This window comes from Ovis aries, chromosome 1, assembly GCF_016772045.2.
Source record: "Ovis aries strain OAR_USU_Benz2616 breed Rambouillet chromosome 1, ARS-UI_Ramb_v3.0, whole genome shotgun sequence".
Classification (NCBI taxonomy): Eukaryota; Metazoa; Chordata; class Mammalia; order Artiodactyla; family Bovidae; genus Ovis; species Ovis aries.
This window is the reverse complement of record NC_056054.1, coordinates 88,466,485-88,493,402: the sequence shown is the minus strand read 5'-3', so window position 1 is coordinate 88,493,402 and position 26,918 is coordinate 88,466,485. Positions and strand designations below refer to the sequence as shown.

The 26,918-nt window shown below is 39.7% G+C and overlaps 2 protein-coding genes across 12 annotated transcripts in view; one reads left to right on the top strand and one right to left on the bottom strand.

Moving 5' to 3' along the window:
- Positions 1-7,764, bottom strand: part of CEPT1 (choline/ethanolamine phosphotransferase 1) — a 38,483-nt gene extending 30,719 nt beyond the window's left edge. For 2 of the 5 annotated variants that reach the window (XM_042252225.1, XM_042252224.1), the window contains exons 1-2: positions 7,078-7,105; positions 208-617 (exon numbers count right to left, since the gene is read on the bottom strand). In XM_042252225.1, the coding sequence (XP_042108159.1) occupies positions 208-546 (339 nt within the window). In that variant the 5' untranslated portion in view covers positions 547-617; positions 7,078-7,105. Of the gene's footprint in view, positions 1-207; positions 618-2,400; positions 2,457-7,042; positions 7,106-7,663 lie in introns of those variants that run through there. The other 3 variants (XM_012178375.4, XM_012178381.5, XM_004002312.5) reach the window with 3 other exon arrangements.
- Positions 7,194-26,918, top strand: part of DRAM2 (DNA damage regulated autophagy modulator 2) — a 29,511-nt gene continuing 9,786 nt past the window's right edge. For 2 of the 7 annotated variants that reach the window (XM_042252249.1, XM_060412520.1), the window contains exons 1-5: positions 7,194-7,319; positions 13,193-13,345; positions 15,935-16,079; positions 20,121-20,188; positions 22,765-22,904. In XM_042252249.1, coding sequence (XP_042108183.1) covers positions 13,267-13,345; positions 15,935-16,079; positions 20,121-20,188; positions 22,765-22,904 — 432 coding nt within the window. In that variant the 5' untranslated portion in view covers positions 7,194-7,319; positions 13,193-13,266. Of the gene's footprint in view, positions 7,320-7,699; positions 7,757-13,192; positions 13,346-15,934; positions 16,080-20,120; positions 20,189-22,764; positions 22,905-26,918 lie in introns of those variants that run through there. The other 5 variants (XM_004002311.5, XM_060412529.1, XM_060412530.1 and 2 more) reach the window with 4 other exon arrangements.

Here is a 26,918-nt window from a genome sequence, read left to right as displayed (position 1 = left end):
CTTCTGGTTTCTCATAAGCATAGTGTATGTAAAGTAGGTTGTAGTTATGAGAGTTATTAATAGTATATATGACAGGATACTTTAAAACAGCTGACAAATAGCTGTTACATTATCTTACCTTTAGCTAAAATAACCTAAAAATCCCAATTATAGTGTTTCCGGCATGTAATAAATGTTTATATCTGTTATAAAAGAAATTCCTCTTACCTGCTCTGTAGCTGTAGGGCAGTAGAAGACTAATAAAACAGTTGTACAGATGTTTATTGACAATCCAATGATCGTGATCAGATTTGGAGCAATCCAGGAGGGAACTCTGCCAACGAGCCATTCCCAATACCCCTGCATCAAAGGCTCAAGCAAGGACCGTCCGGCACTCTGATACCTGTGTTCTTCTAGCCGCTTAAGTTGATGTCTTGACAATGGTGGTGTGGGTAACTGGAACAACTTATTTAATACACACCCCGGAGTACTCATATGCCCGAAGCCCAAAGGGGACTCCGGGTGAGAATCTCCACATCGTTTCCTTGTCGACCGATGCCCACTCATGGATCTTGGCTTTCTTTTATTTGAGGAGAATACTTTATCTTGTTTTATAGCTTTTGGTGGATGGTCTTTCCCTGGGGGTAGGAAAAAAAAGATATATTTGTCAGCCACTATTTATATCAATGTCAGTACATTTTTAAAAATCGAACTGGCAATAAAATAATACACATTAAACAGGGATCAGAAAAACAGGGATCTGCTTTTAGTTCTAATTCTTACTGGTGTAAAGCCAAAAGAAGTCACATAACCTCATCTTTATGTGAAAAATATTAAGAATTTTAATAATAATATGCTTCCTGTTACCTTATAGCTTACCTGACTTCAAAGCTCATGATTTGTTTTTTCAGTTTCACACTACTATCACAGTATAAATTGGAAAAAACCTAATAATGACCTGATCATTTCACATATGCAGAAACTGAGGTCCAAGACACACTCAAAGACAACTAGTAAACCAGTCTTAATATTGGATAAATGACTTAAATAGAATGGGTCTTAAACTAGATTTTTATTTAATGTGAATAGCTAATACTTATTGAGCACTCACTATGTACTAAACACTTTAAGCAAGTTTTATATATTTACTCATTTAATCTTCACAACCACCATAGATGCTAAATACTATTAATTACTCCAGTTTTTACAGAAAATTAAACTAAGGCACAGAGAGGCTAATTAACTTGTCCAAGTTCACACAGCTGTTAAATGAGGTTCATATAAACAGGGTTTCTGTTTAAATTAAAAGACAGAACTTTTTAGCGGAAACGGACATAGATAATATTCCATGAGGGAATAAACAACAATGAAAAAAATTAACTTTAAGAGGACAGTATTTATGTGTTAGCAGAGTGAACTGATAAACTGAGGCAGTAAAAAAACAGTTTTAAGTGCATTCAGTGACGACTGTTTATGCTGTTGTTGTTCAGTCACAAACCCATGTCCGACTCTTCGCGACCCCATGCACTGCAGCAGGCCAGGCCTCCCTGTCCCTCATAAGGTTTTTTGTAAACCTTAAATTTAAACCCACGAAGTACCTGTACCTGACTTAGAAAGGATCAGAAATAATATAATTACCGTAAGTTATTAACCAATGTAAGAAAACAATGAGAAGCTGATAACATAAAAATTAGTATGGTGACACCAAAGGTTTGAAGTGGTGAGGGCCTATAGTAGGGTGGTAAAAATGGAAATATGAAGACAGTCAAATCTGTAAGTAATTAGGAGGAGGAATCAAGAGGAAATACTTAGGAGAGTTTAGAAGGAAAATCAGTTATTTTGGCTTTTGGGAGGTATGAGACGAGAGGGGATCTCGGAATGAAAGTAGGAAAGACATACATGCAACTTTTACGTAGAGAGGTTTTAGACAAAAATCAAATGACTGGAGTTTGGGTGAGATATCAAAATTTCAATTTTTTAACTTGGAAGCTAACGCCTAGTTGAAGATTGGAAAGCAGAAAATTTCTTAAAAGGATTAAGTATGAAGAGAAAAAGAAACTCATGGTTAGTGAGCAGGAAGAGAAACCATTAAAGGATTAAGAAAGAAAAAAAAAATCTTAACAGAACTAAAAGGGTAGTGGCATTTGACCAACACAGGTGTACTTTGATCTGGCAGAAAGCTATCCAGAACACAGTACGAAATTCCCAGAAATGCTGCACTATGGGAATACAGAATGTGATACAGGGTCTAGGACAACTCAGCAATGAACTTAGTATCAAAATATGCCCACAACTTCTCTCTATTCCCATAAATAAATTCCAGTGTCACTAATGATCTAAAGTGGCATCCCAAACCTCAGTTAATCCTGTATCTCAATAATTGGTTTAGAGAATAGTTACTGTAGTTATTAACTGACTTACATTTTCAGAAACTGCGAAAGAATCACTGGTAGCCCAGTTTAACTAACTCAAGTGCTCTGAAATAAAAATAACAAAATAATTTCAAGCCAAGACAAACCAAAGCTAATTTTCTACTATTTCAAAGAATTCTTTCACACACTCAATTGTATCATAAAGAAACTGATTTAAAGTGTTTTAAAGTAATATCTATATAATGTCAAACATCTGGTTACAAAATCATTTTAGATGATGAAATAACAGACCAATGACCACCAAAATACTGTACTATCAAGCGGCCAAATTTTCGGAAGTCAAGCTGAATGATGTATTTTCGTATTTGGTGAGCTATAATCAATCAGCTCTTACAGATTTCCACTTAAATGGGAATAAAAAGTTTGGCCAACTCAATTTATATTTTATTATTGTAGTGACCCATTCTCCCATAGTTTGAAAAAAAAAAGTGACACATTGAGGATGCTGGCCTGCTTTTGGCACTAAACAGCTACAAGTTTCTGATCCTAATGGTTTTAAGTTCGAGCATCTGGCAGGACTATATGATAAATTGGATACTTTTCCTTTTAAGTGTTTTCCCCTTCTGACCTAGATTTTTGTCCTTCTATTTAAGAAAAATCTACATTTTGACCAACCTTCCTAGACCTACTTATTATATAATACGTACATGTAAAAAGGATATTTCAATTTGGCAACACTATCTCTGTGAAGCTTACTAGCAACAAGATTGCAAATAAAAATTCAGATGCACGCTGCCCTTTGCTTTCCACACAGGTAGCCAAAGAGGCTGCTGACACTGCCACAGATCCAGCTCCACTCTTCCTTCCTCCCATCACACCTGAAACTAGAAGGCAACTTCCAGGAAAACCATCTCAGGAAAAAAGAAAGAGGAGTTTCTGAATTTCAGCAAGTGAAAAGCAAGCATATCAAGGGAGCAAGACAGAGAAGGTTGCTACAATAGAAGAGGAGACTCCATGGAGAGAAAGGGGAAAGGATCTGAGATAGGAGTATGGAAAGGAGGTACAAACATTACAAAAATTATTTTAGCTACCTGAGATTTTTATCTAGAGTCAAGCCTATGACCAAAAGGTTGAGGAGAAAACATCATTTTCTACCCACACTACAAGGAACTAAAAAATTAATGCAAGAAATGAAAACTAGTGCTGGTTAGCTTAGAAACCCAGCCACCAGTGATAAGTTTTTATGAGAAAATGGATTCCAAGTTTCAAATGCATTCAGCCAATATCTGAATACAGTAAACAAGACAGACATGATCCCAGTTCCCAAGTCCAATGGAAAAATAAGTAAAAAAAGGCAAATAAGCAAATGACATTACACACTTACACACTGTGGTGGGCAGTATGAAGAAAACAAGATGTGGAGTCAGAAAATAGCTGAAGACGAACATTGTAGATAAGGTGGTTGAAGACCATGAAAAAGAAGCATTTATACCTGGTGGCTCAAAAAGTGAAGTGTCTGTCTGCAATGCAGGAGGCCCAGGTTCGACCCCTGTGCTGGGAAGATCCCCTGGAGAAGGAAATGGCAGCCCACTCCAGTACTCTTGCCTGGAAAATCCCATGGACCGAGGAGCCTGGTAGGCTACAGCCCATGGGGTAGCAAAGAGTAGGACACGACTGAGCAACTTCACTTTCACTTCACATACTAAATTCAGAGGAAAAGGAGAGAGCCATTCCAAGAGCAAGAGAACAGTTCAAGAAAGGAAAACAGACCCTGAGGCAAAATCCAGCTTATCTTTCTTATTCATATCTGTGGGATCACTATAGCTGGACCACAGTAAACCATATGAAAGAGTGAGATAAAGGAGAGTATGAAAAGCCCAACAATGCAGAGGTTTATAGATTGTGGCAAGGAGTTAATATTTTATTCTGATCTTACAGAAAGCCATCAATTAACCTATAAAGGAATCTATAAATTTTGCAGCACAGCCACTTTATTAACTGAGAAAGTGTTTTAACAAATTATAACAATAAAAGTGAACATTTTAAATGTTTTAAAATCCTCATTACCTGGAATTCAGATTACAATAATACTGATCACTGTCCTATGTAACCTCTCCAGTTGTAATCAGCAAATTTCCCTCTTCTGCTATAACTTGGCTTGAACATGATACTTCTTTCATAGCACTTAACACATTTTGAAGTTTTTTTTGTTAATTGTTGGGTTTTTTTGGTCTTTTCCCCACACTGATATGTAAGACACAGAAGTGCAGGAGCCATGCATGTCTTAACATTCTTTTCCCAAAATCTTATACCATACCTAACACTAGGTGGGTGATCTGTACTTATTTGTGGGACAATGAACAAATGTGATTCATCTAGTTATTTAATAGCACCGGATTGTTCTAGATCTTAGAGGGAACAGAAAGATTGAAATATGCCATCCATGCCCTCAAGCTCAAAGTGGTGGTGGGGAGTCTTGTAAATAACTAAGCTATAACATATTATGAACAAACTGCTGTGGGAATTCAGGGAAGGGTGCACATATGGTCTAACAAAATTCCTCTTTGCATAGACATGTACTTATGTGAAAAGTCCAATGAAGGTACAAAAATAAAATCATAGACATTTAATAAGTATCTTTACTAAAATTATACACAATTTGTAGACCTTAATATTTAAGTCTGTGATGCAAAACATCTGTGCTTATAGCTCTACAGATAATAACATGCTGCCCACAATATTCCAGTGTTCAGCACTGGTGAAAATCTGACAAGTATCACACTAAAAAAGGAATCTCCAACCACTCAGCAGAGCATAAGGTAAGCTTACACAATATCCAACCTGTAGTGTGAAATTCCAGAATTCCCATCCCCCCTCTGTCTAAGAGTGCCAAGTTTTGAGCTGCACTGATTCAGCAGTATGTTTACAACCCTTTCACAGGAATTGGTGACTACACAGCTCTTTCCACTTCTATGGCACTATTAAAGGAAAATACCAGTGGTGAACAATATTTGGGAGGCAGAGCAAACTATAAAAAAATCAAGCTTAAAAAAATTAAAAGGATCACAGGATTACATTCAGCATTATTTAACAAGTGATACACAGAACAAGTTACCAAAAACAAAAGCCTTTTCAGAAGACTTGGAAGCTAAAACAGTACTGTGTAACACAATTTAGATCTACTGCTTTGCTGAAGTGAAACCTTGCATTCCTTAAAAAAAAAAAGGAAACAATTTCTTTCAGAAACAAACAAGCAAAAAAAGCCAAAGCTTAACATTTGGTGGATTATTTTCCTATTCCCTTAAAAGAGACAGCATAGCATGACCCTCAAAAAGAATGTCACCGGCACTTTTAGCCTTATCAAGTCTACTGCTGCCTAGAAAACACACTGACTATGCAGTTATATCTAACGGGGGTTATAAAACAAGTTTATATTTAAATATCAAACATATAATAGTGTTTATAAAGTAAATTTTTAAGAGATTGGGTATGGGAGAGGAAGAAGAATGCATTTATGAAACCATAATTGTAAATATTCAATAATAATCTAATAGCTGGACAACAAATGAAGGTACCTCTGTCAGAACAGGTTAATACAAGAGGCAGCTTTATCTGGCTTTTTTCCTAAATGCAAGGGTTGTAAAGACAAGTTGCACAAGGGGCTTCCAAATAGTTTTTGTTCAGCACGAAATGAATAGGTAGCAAAATGCCTTCAGAACTTCAATATCTGGAATTTTACGTGAAAGCCAATGGTTCTTAAGTTCTTATGGTCCAAATGCTCTCAATTCAACACCTCCACTGAACACATGCCCAGCAGTACGAGACTAGAAACAGAATCTTTATTCCTTGTTTACACACACGACCCTAACGTTTGTTTAAAGATAATTATGAACTTGCCTATTACCGTTAACAGGGATTCATCAATGAACTAAGAGACTTAAAGCAAAATCATACATATATATTAATACCAATGATGAAAAATGTCATAAATGACACAAAAACGCCAATCACCGAACTGGAGTAAAAACAAGTTAAACACAGCAACATTTAAAGATCCCATTCATCTAGTGTTCTAGGGACACCGGCAAAGACTAGCAAGCAAACCCTTCCGTCCTTCCAAGAATACTTCTGAAATAAATCCTAGGTGGCAACCTTAGAGATCGTCAGTATACTCTGAGATTTCTAGAAAAGTTGCTGACCAAGAAGTGTGGCCCTAGCCACGAGTCACCAGCACCGTATTCCAAGCGGAAGGCAAATTCGGCACAGGATTCAACACGGTTTGTGGACTTTAGCAACACCTGAGCAGGAGGGTGTGGACCTGACAGGCAAGGTCGGTTCCGCGCAGGCAGCGCCCCTAGCCCTCGGCCCGCCCAGCCCGGGCCGCCGAGGTTTTCTCCAGCCTTACACCCAGCACAGCAGCCCCCGAGCTCTCGCGCTGGCAATGCGCCACTTCAATCTCTCCATCCAGGGTCAGAGGAGCACTAGCCCTTCGCCCTCCCCACAAGCCCGCGCGCGAGGCTAACTGCGCGAGGAAGAAACTGCGTTCACCTCGCGCGAGTCCATACAGAGATATATTCCAATGCCCCACCCCACAACTTGCAGCCCTCTCTCCGCCCCTTTTGAGAATCGTGGCCCCCGACACATTCTTTATACTCTGGCTGCTTCCCCAGGACCGAGCCTCGCAACCTTACCACGGCCCGCAAAAGCACACCGCTAGAATTAAGACCTGCGACTCCAGCCGACTGGGTGACTCTGATCCGCGGCAGCACGTTCACGACACCTTCGCGATTGCCGTAAAGGGATACAGTGTCGGAGCAGGCGGCGGCGCGAGCGCGCACCTCCGAGTAGTGAGCGTGCCCCGGGACCGGCTTGGCTGCTCGGGAGCGCGCTTCGGGGCCCTGCCCCATCTCGGTTCAGCCGGCCGCCTCCAGACCCGGCGGCCTGTACTGGCAGGGTCGTCTGAGCGAGGTAGGCCAAATAGGGGATGAGAGCCGGCTCCAGCCCCAGCTAAGTAGGGGTGTATTAGAGAGTGGGATCTGGCGGGTCAGAGAGGGGGATGCTGCCAGGAGCCCCACAACCCCGTGGCGGGCGTGCGAGGCGTCCAGCTTCCAGGGACCACGCTGTGCGACTTGCGGGAGAGGGACCAGATGGCAGCCGGAGCGCGGACGGACTGCTGGGAGTCCGAGTGGGGAGGAGGGGTCTTGAGTGGGTGCAGGCTGGGTTCAGGTCTCCGCGCCTCACCTTTCTGTGTGAGTTCTTGGTCTTTCCCCCTCCCCCGCACTCCTCCACGCCTCGCTTGCCCCAAGCCCTACCAAGCCTCCGCCTTCCACGTCTTTTCTTTGCCTCAGGCACGGATTAATCGAGCTCTTCGTCCCAGTTCTTTGTGCCTCCGGAAGAAGGCAGCGGTGGGTGTAAATAATTCCTTGGTTTTATTTGTTTTAAGCGGTTATCGAGAACCTTTGCCCCAGTCCCACAAAAAAATGTGATTGAGTACACCTTCCCTTTGTCACTCCCGGGCTTGGATTCCTTGGAAGGGTGGGGTAGGGGAGGAAGGTTTTTGTGGTGACTTGCTAAGGAAACAGCAATCCGCTCCAGTATTCACGCCTGGAAAATCCCATGAACCGAGGAGCCTGGGGGCTACAGTCCATGGGGTCGCAGAGTCGGACACGACTGAGCAACTTCACTTTCACTTTCATTTTGTGTTTACCCGAAGCTCCTGTCTGCCTTAGGGTGAGCAGAGTAGTGTGTGTGTGTGTGTGTGTTGTGTGTGGTGTGTATGTTAGTCGCTCAGTCGTGCCCCACTCTGGGATTCCTGGACCGGGGCCCGCCAGGTTCCTCTGTCTATAGACTTCTTCAGGCAATAATACGGGTGGGTAGCCATTCCCTTCTCCAGGGGATCTCCCCCACCCAAGGATCGAACCCGGGTCTCCTGCATTGCAGGCAGATTCTTTACCGTCTGAGCCACCAGGAAAGTCCAGTATAGAAAGGTAAATACCTAGTCCTTTGTATCCTCACAACTGTGCTTACTTAGGATACATTTGTAAAACTCCACATTTTTCCAGTTCTCCCGAATTTAAATTTATAAACCAATACTAAATACAGCTCTAATTTGCCATGCACCATCAGATTCTCCCTCGACTTCTCTCCCTGTAATGTTTGATCTGACTTGTAAAAGTGTTACTTAAATTTCTAAACTATTTAATTTTTAATCATTACAAGAATAGTATGTTTATCAGAAGGCCAAATTAGAGTTTAGAAAAATAACCATTTACTATTATGCTTTGCTTTGGGCATAATTCTGTGTACCCGTGGCTTTCTTTCTTCACTTGGAATATCCAGAATTTACTTTTTTATTGTCCCTAAGCAGTCACCACTTAGAGGAGACAGCATAAAGAATTCATCTTTTTACCGGTGGCATTTAAATATTGCAGAATTTAAAACTTGTAGATGCAGTTCTGATTCAGGGGTCTTCAAGGAAAGCAGAGATAAGATAGATGAGAAATGCAAGAACATTTTGTTGAATGTTTCTGTCATTGCTATGTGAAGGTTATTCCTGCATATTTTCAAGAATCTTGAAAGGTTTCTTAAATTATTAAGCATTAAAATTCCAAGTTTGCTTGGTTGGCAGTGCTTCCAGCTTTTCAGTGTGATAATACACAGGCAACAGTAGTCTTCCTCACCTCGGTGCACTTAAATTTCTCAGTGGACCTTTGCAAACTGGTAAACCTTTTGCCCAATAACCTCAGATATGCAGATAAGACTAGCCTAATGGCAGAAAGCCAAGAGGAACTAAAGAGCCTCTTGATGAAGGTACAAGAGGACAGTGAAAAAACCGGCTTCAAACTCAACATTCAAAAAACTAACATGGCATCTGGTCCCATCACTTCATGGCAAATAGATGGGGAAAAAATGGAAACGATGAAAGACTTCATTTTCTTGGGCTCCAAAATCACTGTGGACGGTGACTGTAGCCATGAAATTGAAAGATGCTTGCTCCTTGGAAGAAAAGCTACGACAAACTTAGAGTATTAAAAATCAGAGACATCACCTTGCCAACAAAGGTTGGTATAGTCAAAGCTATGGTTTTTCCAGTAGTTATGTATGGATATGAGAATTGGACCATTAAGAAGGCTGAGTGCCAAGGAATTGATGCTTTCAAACTGTGGTGCTGGAGAAGACTCTTGAGAGCCTTTTGGACAGCAAGGAGATCAAACCAGTTAGTCCTAAAGGAAATCAAACCTAAGTGTTCATTGGAAAGACTGATGCTGAAGCTGAAGCTCTCATACTTTGGCCAGCTGATTCGAAGAGCTGACTCATTGGAAAAGACCCTGATGCTGGGAAAGATTGAGGGCAGGAGAAGGGGGTGACAGAGGATGGGATGGTTGTATGGCATCACCGACTCAGTGAACATGAGCTGAGCAAACTTCAGGAGATAGTGAAATACCGGGAAGCCTGGCATACTGCCGTGGGCTCCCAAACAGTTGGATATGACTGAGCAGCTGAACAACAACCATTTGCTGCTGCTTTTCCTCTCAATTGTCAATTTAGATAACTAGAACTCTCAAAACCTAAGGAGATAGGAATCTAAGATGATTCACATGTACAAGGAATTAAGAATTGTCATTCCCCATCCCTGTGGCTAATTGTGGTTGTACAGAGTTGATAAATCACCTATCATTATTATGGGGCTTCACAGGTGGCTCAGTGGTGAAGAATCCACCTGCCAGTGCAGGGAACCCTGGAGATAACAAGTTCCATCCCTGGGTGAGGAAGATCCCCTGGAGGAGGAAATGGCAGCCTACACCAGTATCCTTGCCTGGAAATTCCCATGGACAGAGGAGCCAGTGGTCTACAGTCCATAGGGTCAGAAAGAGTTGGACATGACTTAGTGATTGAGCAGGAGCATCATGATTATTTGTATGTTTACTCTGTACTACTCTAAGGAATAGCTACTTTACAAATCAGAATACTGAAACTCAGAGAAGCTAAGTAACTTGCCTGAAATTGTACAGCTTGGATGTGATAAAGCTGAGATTTGCACTTACGTAAATCTGATCTTACAACTGTGTTCTTCCCATTGCATCTCAGGGACTGGTCAATGCTGTATTTGGCTTAATAATAAGCTATCATTTTTTTCCTCGTTATTGTTTTTCCTTCTGTGGAAGGGAACTCAGTGTTCTTCATTTAATTTTATCCTTTTTGAGATCAGTGAAAGGTGTCTAATGTGAGAAAGAATGAGAAAATTGAAATCCCAGATTTAAAATATTATTTAATTCTATATATTATTATAAAATACACACATATCAACTCTTTAAAGAAAAAATTAATAGCATAGTGCTCTACCCTTGAGCAATATTGGTGCATTGACTTGAAATTTTACATGTTTTAAAGTTAAAGACGTGGGTTGAAACAGCCTCTATTTTGTTTATATGTGAGTTTCAGGACTTACAAAAAGGTGCAAGTTTGGGCATATTTGAAGACTGGTATTTTGTGAACTTTCATCTTTTTCATTCTAAAAGAGGAACAAATGTTTACTGACCACCCGTGAGAGCATCTTTACATATATTATCTCATTTACTTCTTGAGGAAACCTCTCTGAAGCAGGCATTCTTTTAGAGCATTTAACAGTTAATACTAAAAGGTACCAGTATCAGTAAGTGTTTAGGTTCTTTACTTGTGCTATGTCAGTGTAATCCCTGTAATAGTAATCCAGCACTGTCCAACAGAACTTTTCCATGATAATGGAAATGTTCCATGTTTTCACCATCCTGTATGGTAGCTACAGCTGTGGTTTCTGAGCACTTGAAATGCATCTAGTACAACTGAGGAATTGCAATTTTTAATTTAAATAGTCACATGTGGCTTTGTTGTTGTTATTCAGTCACTAAGTTATTCCATTCTTTGTGACCCCATGGACTGCAGCAAGCCAGGCTCGTCTGTCCTCGACTGTCTCCCCGAGTTTGTTCATTGAGTCTCTGATGCTATCTAACCATCTCCTCTGCCGCCTCCTTCTCCTTTTGTCTTCAGTCTTTCCCAGCATCAGTATCTTTTCCAGTGAGTCAGCTCTTCGCCTGTGGCTGGTACTGACTGTATTGGACAGTACAGCCTTTGCCGATAATATTCTTGTCATTTTTCAAAGGAGCAACTGGTTCAGAGAAATTAATGGAGCTTGCCCAAGTTCACACGATTTTATTTAAAGAAGTTTTTGAGCAGAAATATGTTTTAGGAAAGTTAATTTGGCAGCGCATGTAGAATGGATGGAGGGGAAGGAAAAACACAGGCCAAAAGAAATGAGAATCGTACTTGAGTGTTTAAAGTGGTAGCTAGTGGAGAAGGCACAATGGCACCCGACTCCAGTACTCTTGCCTGGAAAATCCCATGGACAGAGGAGCCTGGTAGGCTGCAGTCCATGGGGTTGCTAAGAGTCAGACACAACTGAGTGACTTCACTTTCACTTTTTACTTTCATGCATTGAGGAAATGGCAACCCATTGCACTGTTCTTGCCTGGAGAATCCCAGGGGTGGGCGAGCCTGGTGGGCTGCCATCTATGGGGTCGCACAGAGTCGGACACAACTGAAGTGATTTAGTAGCAGCAGTGGTAGCTAGGAATAAGAATGGTTGCAAATGACCAGGAGCTGCATCTTGTCACAAGAATATTGTACTGAATATCACTAGGCTAGGAAAAGGGCAAAATTTGAAATGTGATTTCTACTGAATGTAAATTGCTTTTGCACCATCGTAAAGATGAACTACTGTAAGTTGGGGATTGCTTGTACTGTTAACTGAAATAGAAAATTCATGAACCTTTTTGGGGTTTATGAGCATCTGGTTTGGGTTATTGAGTACTTTTTTATGGGCAAGTCCCTATTCTGTGAGTAGAGAAGGGGAATTCCTCATCAAGGATTTTATCCACTTCAGACACCCTCCCCAATTTTTATACTGTCAAAAAAATGAGCTGTAAGAGATGTGCAAGTCAGGTGTTCTCAGAAGAAGGAATGTTTATTTCCAGATACAAATGGATTAGGGAAGGTTGTGTGGATATGGTATCTCAGCCCGATTTTGAAGAACAGGAAAGATCTGGACATGTACAAACAATTAAAGGAAGAGGTCATGTGGGAATTCTCTGGTGGCCCAGTAGTTAAGAGTACCAGGCTTTCACTGCCATGGCCTGGGTTCAGTCCCTGGTCCAGGAACTGAGATCATGCAAGCTGCGTGGCAAGGCCGAAAAAGTAAAATAAAATAGGCTTTCCCATTCTCCCTGGACAAAGACAGTGCTTTCCCTAACTTTGAACAGAATGAATCATCTATCTCCAGCACTCCTACTCTCTTCTCTGACTTTATCCCATATTCTGGAACTTGACTGGGACCACAGCCTCCAACATACCTGAGATTAACACAGCCCTTGGGATTCTGGGAGTTTTGGTGTTTGTTTGTTTGTTTGTTTTTTAAGAGGTCATGCTTCTAGCAATAGGGTGGACAAAATCTTTTGAAAATCCCTTTTGCCAAAATACCCAAATGCTGAATAAATTATATTAGCCTTGTAAATGTATAGCAGTCCTCATAGGAAAGAAGGGAAAATTCCCAGGGCTAAAAAGTCGAAGAGTTGACACCAGGGTCGTAAACTAGTAGTGTGTCTTTTGAGGGGGCTTTGAAATAAAGTACAATTACAGATAAATGATACCCCTGTTACCACCCAAGTTAGAGAGAATTCATAACCCTTTGACCTCCCGGATGTATAACTTCCAGAGACACCATTCATGTTACATAATTTGTGTAGGTGATGCCTGTGTGTCAGGGGATGACTTTTTCATAAAAAAAGTGTAAATATTCCCATTTGCAGTTGTACAACTCGTGGCCTTGGAGAACCACCTCTTCCCTCAAATCAACCAGGAGCCTCAAAAATCTACATATTCAATGAAAGATGGGCTAGGAAGAAATATCTCCTTCCTGGCAGAGAGGAATCACAAATTTGTTCCTTTTATCACAGCTCCAGGTGGGGGAATAAAGATACCACATAAGAACTTAAAACTATAGGGCCTGTCATCACTCAGATTCAAAGTTTAAATTTACTTGTATACATGATCTGAAAAACTGGGAAGCCAAGAAATTAAAGTCAACCCAGGTTCATAATGTGCCAGAGTACCTGGAAAAAATACAGACTCTCTGGAATGATTCACCCTTAATCTAAACCTTTTAGAATACTCCCAATTAAGATCATCTAAACAGGTTCTTTGGTGGCTCAGAGGTTAAAGCCTCTGCCCGCAATGCGGGAGACCCGGGTTCGATCCCTGGGTCCGATCCCTGGGTCAGGAAGATCCCCTGGAGAAGGAAATGGCAACCCACTCCAGTATTCTTGCCTGGAGAATTCCATGGACAGAGGAGCCTGGCGGGCTACAGTCTATGGGGTCGCAAAGAGTCGGACAGGACTGAGCGATTTCACTTTCACTTCAAACAGGAGCTCATAGTCAAAAATTGGAAAAAAAAATGTGTGCAAGGGCTATCAGAACCAACAAATTCGAAACTAGACTCCTAAAGATTTAAAATTCAGATTTTTAGAAGTTACTGAAAATTTATAGAAATTAAGAATTATTGTCCAGAAACATGCTGGGGAAAGTCCTATAGGAACTTCGCAAGGAATTGGCATCAGGTGAAGAAGGACTGGGAGTGATCCCTGAGAGATGGGAAACAATGGCTCCAATTTACTGCCTAGGGAGAGTTCCCAAGCAAGACACCCAGTGTGAAAGTGTTAGTTGCTCAATCATGTCCGACTCTTTGCGACCCCATGGACTGTAGCCCACCAGGCTCCTCTGTCCATGGAATTTCTCCAGGCAGGGATACTGGAGTGGGTTGCCATTTCCTTTTCCCAGGGATCTTTCTGAACCAAGGATTGAACCTGGGTCTCCTGCTTTGCAAGAAGATTCTTTACCACCTGAGCCACGAGGGAAGCCCCAGGGAACTAGCATGATTAACTAAATAGAGGAGTAAAATTGATGGAATGTTAAGGGATGACAGGAAGAAAGAACAGAAAAGAGGAGATTATGATGATTCAGACAGGAAATTACTCAAATTGGGTGTACAATGGTGACTCTAGGGATAAAGGAAAAGAAACTTATTTAGCAAGGTTTAGATGTACATATTTAGTAGCAAGTCAGATGATCAGAGTTAAGGAGAAGTACAAGTCAAAAATGGCTGATGTTTCATTGTTTGGAAGGTCAGTCAGAGATGAGGAAGCTGAGCATGTTCAAGGATCGTGGAGATAAGAGTGTAAGTTTTTACAGAGTTCATGGGAAATACTGAATTGCAGTCTGTCACACTATGAGAAGATACTCCTTCAAATATGAAATTATTTTCACATGTGTAATAGTAATTTCTTATAATTTGAAAGTATTTCTATATTTTTAAAAATTAAATGCATGGAGATAAATTAATATTTCCTAATTCATATTATTGACACCTTATTACTCACCAACATCCTCAGTCTGGAATTTAAGGGAGAAAGTGGTGATGTATGGTATAAGTATAGATAGGCCTTCTAAAGTTAAGTGAGAAAGAAAACCAAACAAGCAGTGTCCTTGTTGAGAAAGTAAGGGTGCTGTTGGAAACAAAACAGGAATACTCAGATGAAGCTAGAAGAGTTGAGAGTTGAAATGTATAGCAATTAATGTGTGGTAGTGGAGGAGGAGGTGTGACACTGTTTGTAGCCAGACAAAACAAAGGTTCAAAGGTGTGCAAGAGGGCATGACACAGTTGGCAACCTGAAAGAGATTTGCATCATGATTGGTGTTAGAATGGAACTGCCTGAGTTTGAATACTGTCTCTACTGCAGCCCTATGACCTTGGGCAGTTCTCTTAACTTCTATGATTCTGTTCAGAGGAATAAAGGAGATCATATGTTTAAGGTACTTAGTAGGCTTGCTGACACAGTAAGCACTGTTTTTGTATTGATGGTGAAGATGATGGTAGCTAGGGCAGGGAACTGGGAGCGGACAGAGAAGTGGCCAGAGAGGAATGTATTGAATAAATAGAGATCAGGCAATAAAAAGACCATAGGCCATGTTAAGAAGGAAAGAAAACTTGTAAGGGCATGGGGGGAGGCACTGAAAGGTTCTCTGGAGGAGAATAAAGTGGTCAGATTGGTATTTAAGAATTAGAATGCTTTTTTAAAAATATAGTAGAGTCTGGGTTGGTTGTGGCCCAGACTAAGGGAGGACCATTTAGAAGGTTATAATAATAATCTGGTCAAGAAATGATGGTGGTTTAGGTAGAGTAGTAGCAGTGAAGATGGAGAGAAGGGGCAGATTTGAGGAAATCCAAGAGGTGAAATTAATAGTCCTTAGTAATTGATTATGTGTGGAAAGATGGGGTAGAGAGATAGTGTCTGGATGCAGAAAGTGGTTGATTTCTGGTTCCATTTACTACGAAACTGAAGGAGAATAGGTGTCAGTAGATGGTGTGGGAACTGATCAGAAGTGAAACAGCTGAGGATGAAAAGTACAATTTTGTGGGATGGGATGACTGAAGTAGAATAGATGAGATACTCTTGAATAATCTTACCTAATTTGTTTTTTTTTTTCTGCCTCAGGAGACCTGTTTGAGATGTGGTGGTTTCAGCAAGGCCTCAGTTTCCTTCCTTCAGCCCTTGTAATTTGGACGGCGGCTGCTTTCATATTTTCATATATCACTGCTATCACACTTCACCATGTTGACCCTGTTTTGCCTTATATCAGGTCAGTGAAATGTATTCTTGTGGCGAATGGTATGTATCATTCATGTTTTAATATTGAACTCAACATTTAATTTTAACATTTTGAAAGTCAAATTTTATGTTTGATATTACAATAATAAAAGCAGAAAAAGGAAGTTGTATTTGGTTCTTTCTGTGTCATAGAGAAATATGGAGACAGATGATTAAGGTTTATTTAGTGAATTGTGACACCTCAATGCCTGTTTTCCAAATAAGTATTCAAGGTTTCAGGAGATAGAGTTGGAATTGTTTTCCCTTTACAATTCAACAATACTAGAAAAACAGTAATAAGAATCTGCCTACAATGTGGGGGACTCGAGATCTATCTCTGGATCAGGAAGATCCCCTGGAGAAGGGCATGGCAACCCACTCCAGTATTCTTGCCTGGAGAATTCCATGGACAGAGGAGCCTGGCGGGCTACAGTCCGTGGAGTCTCAAAAAGTCGGACACGACTGAGTGACTGACAGTTTCACTTTCTTTCAAAGATAACGGTAATGGCAAACATCAATTGATTTGCTTACTGTGTATAAGGTAATGTTCTAAGCATTCTTCTTAAATAGGTCTTAAATAATTGAATCTTTACAGCCACCCTTTGAGTTAGGAACTATTACCCCCATTTGATAGAGGAAGAAAAGAGGTCCAAGGAGGTTGTTTGTTCAAGGGCGTATGACTCAGTAATTGATGGAACCAAGATTCAGTTTGACCAGGCGAGCCATTTGAATCTAGAGAGTATGATCTTACTCTTTATGACATGTTGCCTAGATTTTTCTGACACACTAAGTATCTACATTTGTTGATAATGTTTTTGAAATATCAAAACTACTTGTGATTTCAATATGGGTACTTGATTACATGTGCTATGTCCATAATCTTTTTTTTTTCCAGTTATAAAGGCAATACATTTTTATTATAACACATTTTAAACAGTACTAGAGTGATTATAAAAGTGAAATTCAAAGTCTTTTCCAGCCTCCCTCTAGTTTCTGCTCCTCCAGGAGTGATTAACGACTTGGTTGATTTCCTCTCAGTTTGGTTGGTTGTTGTAGTTGTTTCATTTGTTTGTGTACCCTCTGAAAAATAACCTTTCCAACACAGAAAATAGAGCACTTCTTAAAGGTGATAGACTTAAAGGCTAAATTCATCTGTTTTAAATGTCAAGAAGAGATCAGGGCAGTGCCATTTCATTTATTGTTTCCACAATGGTATGGTGTAGCACACAGGTCACCAACAGATTGAGTCTACTTTAAGAAGATTTATAAAATCCAAAGAATAAAGTTTGCAGTTCTAGGAATAATTTTGATAAGTCACCACTGTTCACCACTCTGATCTAAGGACCTGTAGCTTAAAGAGCCAGTTCATTTTCTAGTAACCCCAAGAGAGCGTACATATTCGTGAGAGTCTTCTGTCATTTTTATTTCCCCTTAGAGAATTTGCTTTTCATTTCAAAGAGCTCTTTATAATTTGAGGCCATTGAGTTCTTTATGAGTTTCAGTTCTCTGATGGTACTGCGTGTGATTTTCTGATAGAACACTAGACACTTCCTTTTCTGTCTCTGTTCTGCTGCCTTTTAATTCTTTTTTGCTAATGAACTTGGTAGTATTATCTGGAGAATTTCCTCCGACATTTTAATGTGTGTAAACTCTGTGGTACTTAAGTTTACTTCTCCTAGGCTCATTGTCTTCATCTGAAAAATGATAGAGTTAGACTAGATACTCTGCAAAGTTCCTTTCAGCTCATAGACCCTACCTGCAAGACTTCACTGTTAAACTCCCCATACGACATACAACCAAATATAAATTTCACCTCAGGGATAATTCACAGTTCAGAGACAATTCTGCAGGTGTGCCTCAGGTGTTCTCTTGGTTCAAGTTATGAATGTGTAGGTAGGGTGCATGAGACTAGCCACTGGGGTATAAGAAGAAATTGTTAGAATGTCTATGTATTTTATATTTCAAAATATTTAAACTTTTATTTGGGAATTCCCTGGTGGTCCAGTGGTCAGAACTCCTCACTTCACTACCAAGGGCCTGGGTTTGATTCCTGGTTGGGGAACTGAAATCCCACAAACCACGCAACGTGGCCAAAAAAAGAAAAGAACTTGTATTTAATATATGTATAATAATATAAATAACATATAATAGTGATCAGATAATTTTTTTTAATGATGCATAATGACCACTGGGTTGAAATGCGATGCTGATGAGGTGATGGGCTTGGCTATTTTTATTTGTAGGCCAGTTTGTCATTCTGATCCAGAGCACACTTAGCCAGCCATCTTGGAAGTGCATGCTATTATTTACTTGAAAGTGAAAGTGTTAGTCACTCAGTTGTGTCTGACTCTATGCAACCTCATGGACTGTAGCCTACCGGGCTCCTCTGTCCATAGAATACTCCAGGCAAGAATACTGGAGTGGTTTGCTATGCCCTTCTCCGAGGGATCTTCCTGACCCAGGGATTGAACCCATGTCTCCTGCAATGCAGGCAGATTCCTTACCATCTGAGCCACCTGGGAAGCCCCATAAGTTACTTACTTATGGGTAATCTAAAACAGGAGCATCATTTGGAATACCACAGTTAAAATTATGGATTTTTTTTTTTCTAATTTACTTTTATTTTTTGGTGATACCATGCAGCTTGTGGGATCTTAGTTCCACAACCACGGATCAAACCCATGCCCCCTGCCTTGGAAGCACAGAGTTTTAACCATTGGACCACCAGGGAAGTTCCATGAATTTTTTTCTGATTATAAGAATAATACATATGCATTTATTCTTGAAAAATTGAAAGGTAGAAGCAAAGACAATCCCCACTCTCTGAAGATGATCAAAGAGTAACAAAATCTTTTGTGTCTTAAGAAACATTTTAGAGCTGGAAGGAGCAGTCCTTTGAATCAGTATTTGATACTTTACTTTCCTAAACCTGATCCAAATATTCACCAGATATTTATTATTGATTCCTTAGCGGATATGACTTTCCTCTTTTTTTTGATTACCATTATCAGGGTTGAGATCCTTCTTATCTCCTTCCTATATTACTTCAATTTGAGGATAAAAACTTTGTCTTTTTAATCTTTTCAGTAGTTTGAGGAAATGGGAAGGGACTAACATTCACAGAGTGTCTTCTGTGTGCCTGCAGCTATGCTGCATGATACTTTGCATGCATGACCACAGTTTCATTTCCTTATGTTGATCTGATGAGTCTGGGAAGGAATTGCTAGCTTCGTTTTTTAGATAGGGGGCAACCGTGGGTATACATAGAACATACTCAAGGTTCCCCAGTTAGTAAATGGTAGGGTGTTAATCAGGATCTATGCATTTCATCCTGCACTGAAAGATGGGCCTGTAAACAGACACATTGCAATACAGTGTGGTCTGTGATTTTAATAGAAGTCTGGAGTGGAAGCTGTGTGAGTCACCTAGGCTGTAGAGAGGAGAGAACTCAACTGAGTTGGCCTTGAGTGGAATCTCCAGAAGGGCAAAGGCAAGGGCTTTGTCTCTTTTATTTCCACAGTGTTTTTGTCCCTAAAATGCTGTCTGACAATCCTGTTAGGTGCTTGATAAATATTTTTAAAAAGTAATCAAGAATAATACATGGAAAAACATGTTAGGTGTTAATTATAGGCAGAGAACAACAGATGCCCAAAGGATCTGAAAGGATCTTTGGTATTTAGGAAATATTCAGGTGAGACAGATAAACATGGTGCCTGACTGGTGTAAGTTAGTAATGCAGATGCAACCTCAACATGACAACGATAGCTATTTTATCAATTTATAGTGAATTCTATTATATGAAAAAGAAATAACCTTAAGTGATGTGAGAAAAAAGTGAACATCATATATTGAGAGCTGAAATTGTCATGTTCTCATTATAAAATTAAGGGTTGAGTCATGGAATTTATAAAAAGATAAAGGATTTGAAATAACCTCTTTTGTTTCTTATCCATTAGAAGAAATACACGTGTATATCTAAATCTAATATGAGAAATCCTCATACCTATTTTTTTTTTCTTTTTTCTTTTTCTAGTGACACTGGTACAGTGGCTCCAGAAAAATGCTTGTTTGGGGCAATGTTAAATATCGCCGCAGTTTTATGTAAGTAGTAAGAATGATTTTGGGAATCAAAATTTATAGCTGAATTGCCCTTTGCTGTTGGGTTCCTTGTTTTACTTGCTAGTTACATTGAAGGAAGGTTATCATCACTAAATTATTGTGACAGATATGTTTCTTTTAAAGTAAAAACAATGTCTAGAAATGCTAAATTATGGAAATATATCTTTTAAAAATATCTATGGAGCTACTTGACTACTCATGCAAATAGAAGCTGTAAAGTATAACCAAATATTCCTTGAGGTCCTAAGGGGATTTCTTAAGCAACCAGTAGAGGACAAAGAGCTATCAACACACTGACCACAATTAACCTCAACAGAATTCCTTTAAGATAAACAATTGAGCAGTTTGAGAATAGCTATGAAACTCTGTTTTGATTTTTGAGTGATATTCTAATGCCATAGAAATGGAGTTCTACCATACTATTTTACATTCCTTTCATTATTTTTTGAGTTAATTTTTTAATTAATGGTTTACTAAAATAATGCTTTTTCCACCGATTGTGATTGTTTTAAATATTTGCATTTTTCCATATCATGTTTATTATTTGCTCAGGGCAAACACTAAAGTTAAAAAAATTATTTCTGTGTATAGAAGTTCATCTTAGAACTAAAGTTTTCAGAAATATGTCTCTACAAGAGTATATCTCTGTTATGTTTCCTACACTTTTAGTTCTTTGGCAATATTTTTGCAATGGAAGGTTTAATTTGGCCTTTTCTTAACCAGTAAGGACAGTCAAGTGGGGTTTTGTTTTTTTTTCCTGTGTTACTGACTACTGTATCTGATTGAGCCAAGTTGTAGCAATTTGAAATGAAATGAGAGTGAGGCAAATAATCCTTTGGTATTTTTTGCCTATTTCTATCTTATCCATATTCTTCAAACTAATTACTTTAGACTTTAATGCTAATCATATGTAATAGTTTGTGTGAAGTTGCTTTACTTATATCTGACTCTTTGGGACCCCAAGGACTGTAGCCTGCCAGGCTCCTCTTTCCATGGGGTTCTCCAGGCAAGAATATTGACATGGTTGCCATCCCCTCCTCCAAAGAATCTTCCTGACACAGGGATCCATGTCTCTCATATCTCCTGCATTGGCAGGTGTGTTCTTTACCACTAGCCCCACCTGGGAAACCCCCAGTTGGTGCTTTATATAACATGTATTATTAGAGATTTTCAGAAAACATCAAACTCACCTCCTAAATTTTTCCAAAATATTTTTACCATGAGGCCCACAGGAAGCAAAGAACTTGCTCAGTCACACAGAGATAATAGTAGTTTTACAGTACAATCTTTTTTTTTAACATTTCCCAATTTTTTAAATTAATTTTGAGGCAGTCTTTTCATTTGCTGAAAGGTTTTTTTTTTTTTTTTTGGTTTTATTTTTTAATTTTTTTTAAATTTACTTTACAGTACTGTATTGGTTTTGCCATACATCAAAATGAATCCACCACAGTGTTCCCAATCCTGATCCCCCTCCCACCTTCCTCCCCATACCATCTCTCTGGGTCATCCCAGTGCACCAGCCCCAAGCATCCTGTATCCTGCATCGAACCTAGCCTGGCGATTCATTTTTTATATGATATTATACATGTTTCAATGCCATTCTCCCAAATCATCCTACCCTCTCCCTCTCCCACAGAGTCCAAAATACTGTTCTATACATCTGTGTCTCTTTTCGTGTCTCGCATACAGGGTTATTGTTACCATCTTTCTAAATTCCACATATATGTGTTGGTATACTGTATTGGTGTTTTTTTTTCTGGCTTACTTCACTCTGTATAATCGGCTCCAGTTTTCATCCACCTCATTAGAACTGATTCAAATGTATTCTTTTTAATGGCTGAGTAATACTCCATTGTGTATATGTACCACAGCTTTCTTATCCATTCATCTGCTGATGGACATCTAGATTGCTTCCATGTCTTGGCTATTATAAACAGTGCTGCGATGAACATTGGGGTACACGTGTCTCTTTCAATTCTGGTTTCCTCGGTGTGTATGCCCAGCAGTGGGATTGCTGGGTCATAAGGCAGTTCTATTTGCAATTTTCTAAGGAATCTCCACACTGTTCTCCATAGTGGCTGTACTAGTTTGTATTCCCACCAACAGTGTAAGAGGGTTCCCTTTTCTCCACACCCTCTCCAGCATTTATTGCTTGTAGACTTTTGGATCGCAGCCATTCTGACTGGTATGAAATGGTACCTCATTGTGGTTTTGATTTGCGTTTCTCTACAGTACAATCTTAAAAGTTCTTTAGAAACTACAGCTGGTTCTTTGCTTGTTTTGTTTTTTCTTCTTTCAGATTATCTTTAAAAGGAAACTATGCTTCTTGAGACTTCCCTGGTAGTCTAGTGGTTAAGACTGAGCTTCCAATGCAGGGGGCATGGGATTGATCCCTGGTCAGGGAACTAAGATCCCACGTGCAGTGGGGTCAAGGGGTGGAGTGGGGGCGGGAGTAACTCCATGTTTCTAGATACCACTGACTTTTGTGAGCTCTTTATTGGCAACTTTATTCCTTAGTTATTTATTACTTTTTTGTTTTTCCGATTGTCTTTTCCCAGGTGTTGCGACCATTTATGTTCGTTATAAGCAAGTTCATGCTCTGAATCCGGAAGAGAATCGAATCATCAGATTAAACAAGGCTGGCCTTGTACTTGGATTACTGAGTTGTTTAGGACTTTCTCTTGTGGCAAACTTCCAGGTTTGTGTTTTAGCCTAGCATAAGTATTTTCCTGAAGTACAGAAAAATACATGCTAAAAAAGGAAACCTAAACATCCAGTTACATAATGCATAATACATAAGCAGATATTAGAGTAATGCTTGCTGCTGTAACAAAGTCCAAAATTTAAGTGTCCTAACACAATTAAAGTTTATTTTTTACATAGATGCATCACATGCTGGTATTTTTGGTTGGTAGATGGCTTATCCTCCACAGTGATTTAAAGTCCACACACTGCCAATCTTTGGGCCTTGCAAATCCTTAAGACTCTTTTGTCTTCTGCATCTAGCTGCCTGAAACAAAGAGAACATGCAAAATTCACACCTGCTTCTTAAAAACTTTGACCTGGCAGTGACTCACATGGTTCTATTCACATTCATTTTTGCTAGATACAAGAAAGGCTGGAAAATAAAATCTTGCTGGGCAGCAGTTCCCAGGGCAACTCTGTACTATGGAAGGGATACAGAAATTTGTGTGGACAGCTAGCTAGCTGTCTACCACAAATAGGGTCATGCCTTCTGTAGTTGGTTTGTATAGCTCAGTGTTTAAAAATGTGTTTGGAGGTTTTTAGTATTTGGATAGTGATTCTTTGCTCCAGTTATCCCTTGATCAATTTAACAATATTTCTCTAATCACTGTTTAGTAAAAATGGATTGCAAAGTGACCTTTACATTTAACATAGCTACTTCTATTAGTAGCTGATACTTTTATACACAGCCCAGTGAATTCCAGTGGGAGTTCCTAATAGCATCCATGCAAAACTGCCTTTCTCCCTTAATCTCATTCAGCCATTAAAACAGTTTATATTTGTATACATTCTTTATTTTCAGCTTCCATTCTAATTCACATTCATCACAAGGGTCTCTTTGACCTTATAATTTTGAATCAAATTACTTTTTCTCCTGATAATATCTATTTTCATGCAGCTTTGGACCTGTTGAATGAATATGCTCTACATCTTTTACTTATGGCTTCATTGCCTGTTTATAAGCAAACCCTGTAGCATTACTCACATAGCAAACAGTTCTCCTTCCTTCCTTTCTAATGTAAACTTTCACTGCTTATTTAAAATGGTGAGTTAAATGCCTCTTTCTCTTCTCCCCACTTCTCTCTTGCAGAGACAAACTCTAGTTGATTCATATAGGAAAAATTGTACACAAACCAGGTCTACAAAGGATTTATAGGTGCAGAGCTTAAATTGGAAGAGAGACAAGCACTTTATTTTAAAATAGGGACTTGTTGGTTTTATCTCTTAAATATTTCTTGAAATCATCTGCTTCTCCATTTTTTTCCCCAACTGTCTCTACATCTCCTTCTCAGCCAGTTTAGATTTTACCACCTCTCCTCTGGATTACTGCCATAGTCTCCCTAATAGTTCTGCATTCAGTGTTACATCCCTTTAATTTGATGCTGCAGCCAAAGTAATCTTTTAGAAATATATATATACCTCATTCCTGTTTCCTTGTACCCCTGCTTAAAGCTCACAGGTCCAAGGTCACGTGAAAAGAGATGAAATCAAGAGAGGGAAAAAAAAATAATTTGTTAAACTACCAAGCTGCGTAAAGGTGCTGTGAGATCTGACTGCTGCCTACCTGTATAGCCTCATGCTGCATCATTGCCCGTCCTTATATTATACATAGCAGGGATCTTTCTGTGTTCTTGAATAAGGTTTACTTAACTGTTTCATGCATTGTTTCTTCTGTTGCACATAGTACAAACCAAGCCTAGATAGATGTAGGCAGACTTTATTTCCTCAGGGCAGTCTTTTTTTGTCAGTAGATTTCCTCTTGTAAATTTCAGGTTTTCTTTCTTTGTGTTTTCTAATCCTCTGGAAACTAATTCTTTGCAGTACTTCTGGTAGTATAATCTCTTATTTATGTTTTTTAAAATTTATTTTTAATTTTTAAGTTGATATATTTCTCCATTAAGTATAGCTCAGTGGTTTCATTCACCATTGTATACCCAGCACCTAACATAGTGCTTAGCACAGACATGCTTTCATATTAAGTATTAATATTTAGTAACTTACTGAGAGAGGCTAAAGGAACTAAGCAGGATAGATAAAAAATTCCCTGTGATTACTGTGATCATCTGCATTTAAAGAGACCTAATAATTACAATATGGCCTTTGAAAACTCTGACTTAAAAAAATACATTATTTAATTTCTCTGAAAACAAGTGTGTATGAAAGGATCCAGCAAGGGAATTCCCTAGTGGTCTAGTGGTTAGGACTCTGTGCTTTCACTGCCAAAGTTTTTGTATGTGTGTGCTCAGTCACTCAGTCATGTCTGACTCTCTGCGCTCCCATGGACTGTAGCCAGTCAGGCTTCTCTGTCCATGGAATTTTCTAGGCAAGAATACTGGAGTGAGTTGCCACTGTCTGCTCCAGGGGATCTTCCCGAACCAGAGATTGAACTCACGTCTCTTGCGTCTCCTGCATTGGCAGACAGATTCTCTTTCAGAGGGCTTGAGGTCAGTTCCTGGTTGAAGTAAAATCCTGCAAGCGTACAGCCAAACAATTAAAAAAAAATGCAGCGAAACAAATATGTGTCCTCAGTGTTTAGGAATTTTTCCCATCCTAGTGTGTCGACTGAAATAAAAATATACCATGTGAGAGATGTGAGAGATGTGAATTGCAGTTTTATTTGGGGACTTATGAGGGCTTCCCTTGTGGCTCAGCTGGTAAAGAATCTGCCTGCAATGCGAGAGACCTGGGTTCAGTCCTGGGTTGGGAAGATCCCCTGGAGAAGGGAAAGGCTACCCACTCGTGTTCTGGCCTGGAGAATTCCACGGACTATACAGTCCAGGGAGTTGCAAAGAGTTGGACACAACTGAGCGACTTTCACTGAGGACGATAGCCTGGAGGCATCCTCTGAGATAGCTATGGGGAACTGCTCCAGAGAAGTTAAGGGGACTCCCATCAGCATATATGTGATACTGGAAAAAGAGTATATTCAGTCAAACACACGTCTCATAGAAAGTTGCTGCTAGTCATAAGGCAGGACTATCTAAGTTAGTGCTTTTCTAAGTATGAGAGGATACAAGAATTTGGGTTCATAAAATTATCTCTTGAAAATTATCTCTGAAGGCCTGTTGTGCCAGTTTTTCCCAGCACACAGAGTGCCTCATTACAGATCTCTGCCCTAAGCTCTGTTCAGAGTGTGTTGAAGATGAGTGATTACCAGGGCTAATCCCCATAGGTCCAGATGGTGAGTGACATTCTTTAGTTGACCCTAGAAAAATTTATCCTCAGGAAAACTTGGAAGGGATAACTAGGCAGGAATCTATATTGATTTTCTAGAGCTGTCATAACAAAATACCAGAAGCTGGATATTAAAAAATGAGAGAAATTTATTCTCTCAGGGTTCAGGAGGCCAGAAACCTGAAATCAAGATGTTAGTAGAGTTGGTTCCCTTTTGGGGGCTCAGAGGGAGAATCTATTTCATGCCTCTCTCTCAGCTTTTAGTAATTCTTGGCCTTTCTTGGCTTGTGGCAGCATAACTGTAATTTATGCCTCTGTTATCACATGGCATTCTTATTTCCTAGAAAATTTATCTTCAAGGAGACTTTGGAAGGACTATCATTCAGTTCAGTTACTCAGTCGTGTCCAACTCTTTGTGACACCATGGACTGCTGTACGCTAGGCCTCCCTATCCATCACCAACTCCCGGAGTTTACTCAGACTCATGTCCATTGAATCAGGGATGCCATCCAAGCATCTCATCCTCTGTCGTCCCCTTCCCCTCCTGCCTTTGTCATCCTGCCTTCCCAGCGTCAGGGTCTTTTCAAATGAGTCAGCTCTTCACAGCAGGTGGCCAAAGTATTAGAGTTTCAGCTTTAACATCAGTCCTTCCAATGAATACTCAGGACTGATCTCCTTTAGGATGGACTGGTTGAGTCTCCTTGCAGTCCAAGGGACTCTCAAGAGTCTTTTGCAACACCACAGTTCAAAAGCATCAATTCTTTGGCACTCAGCTTTCTTTATAGTCCAACTG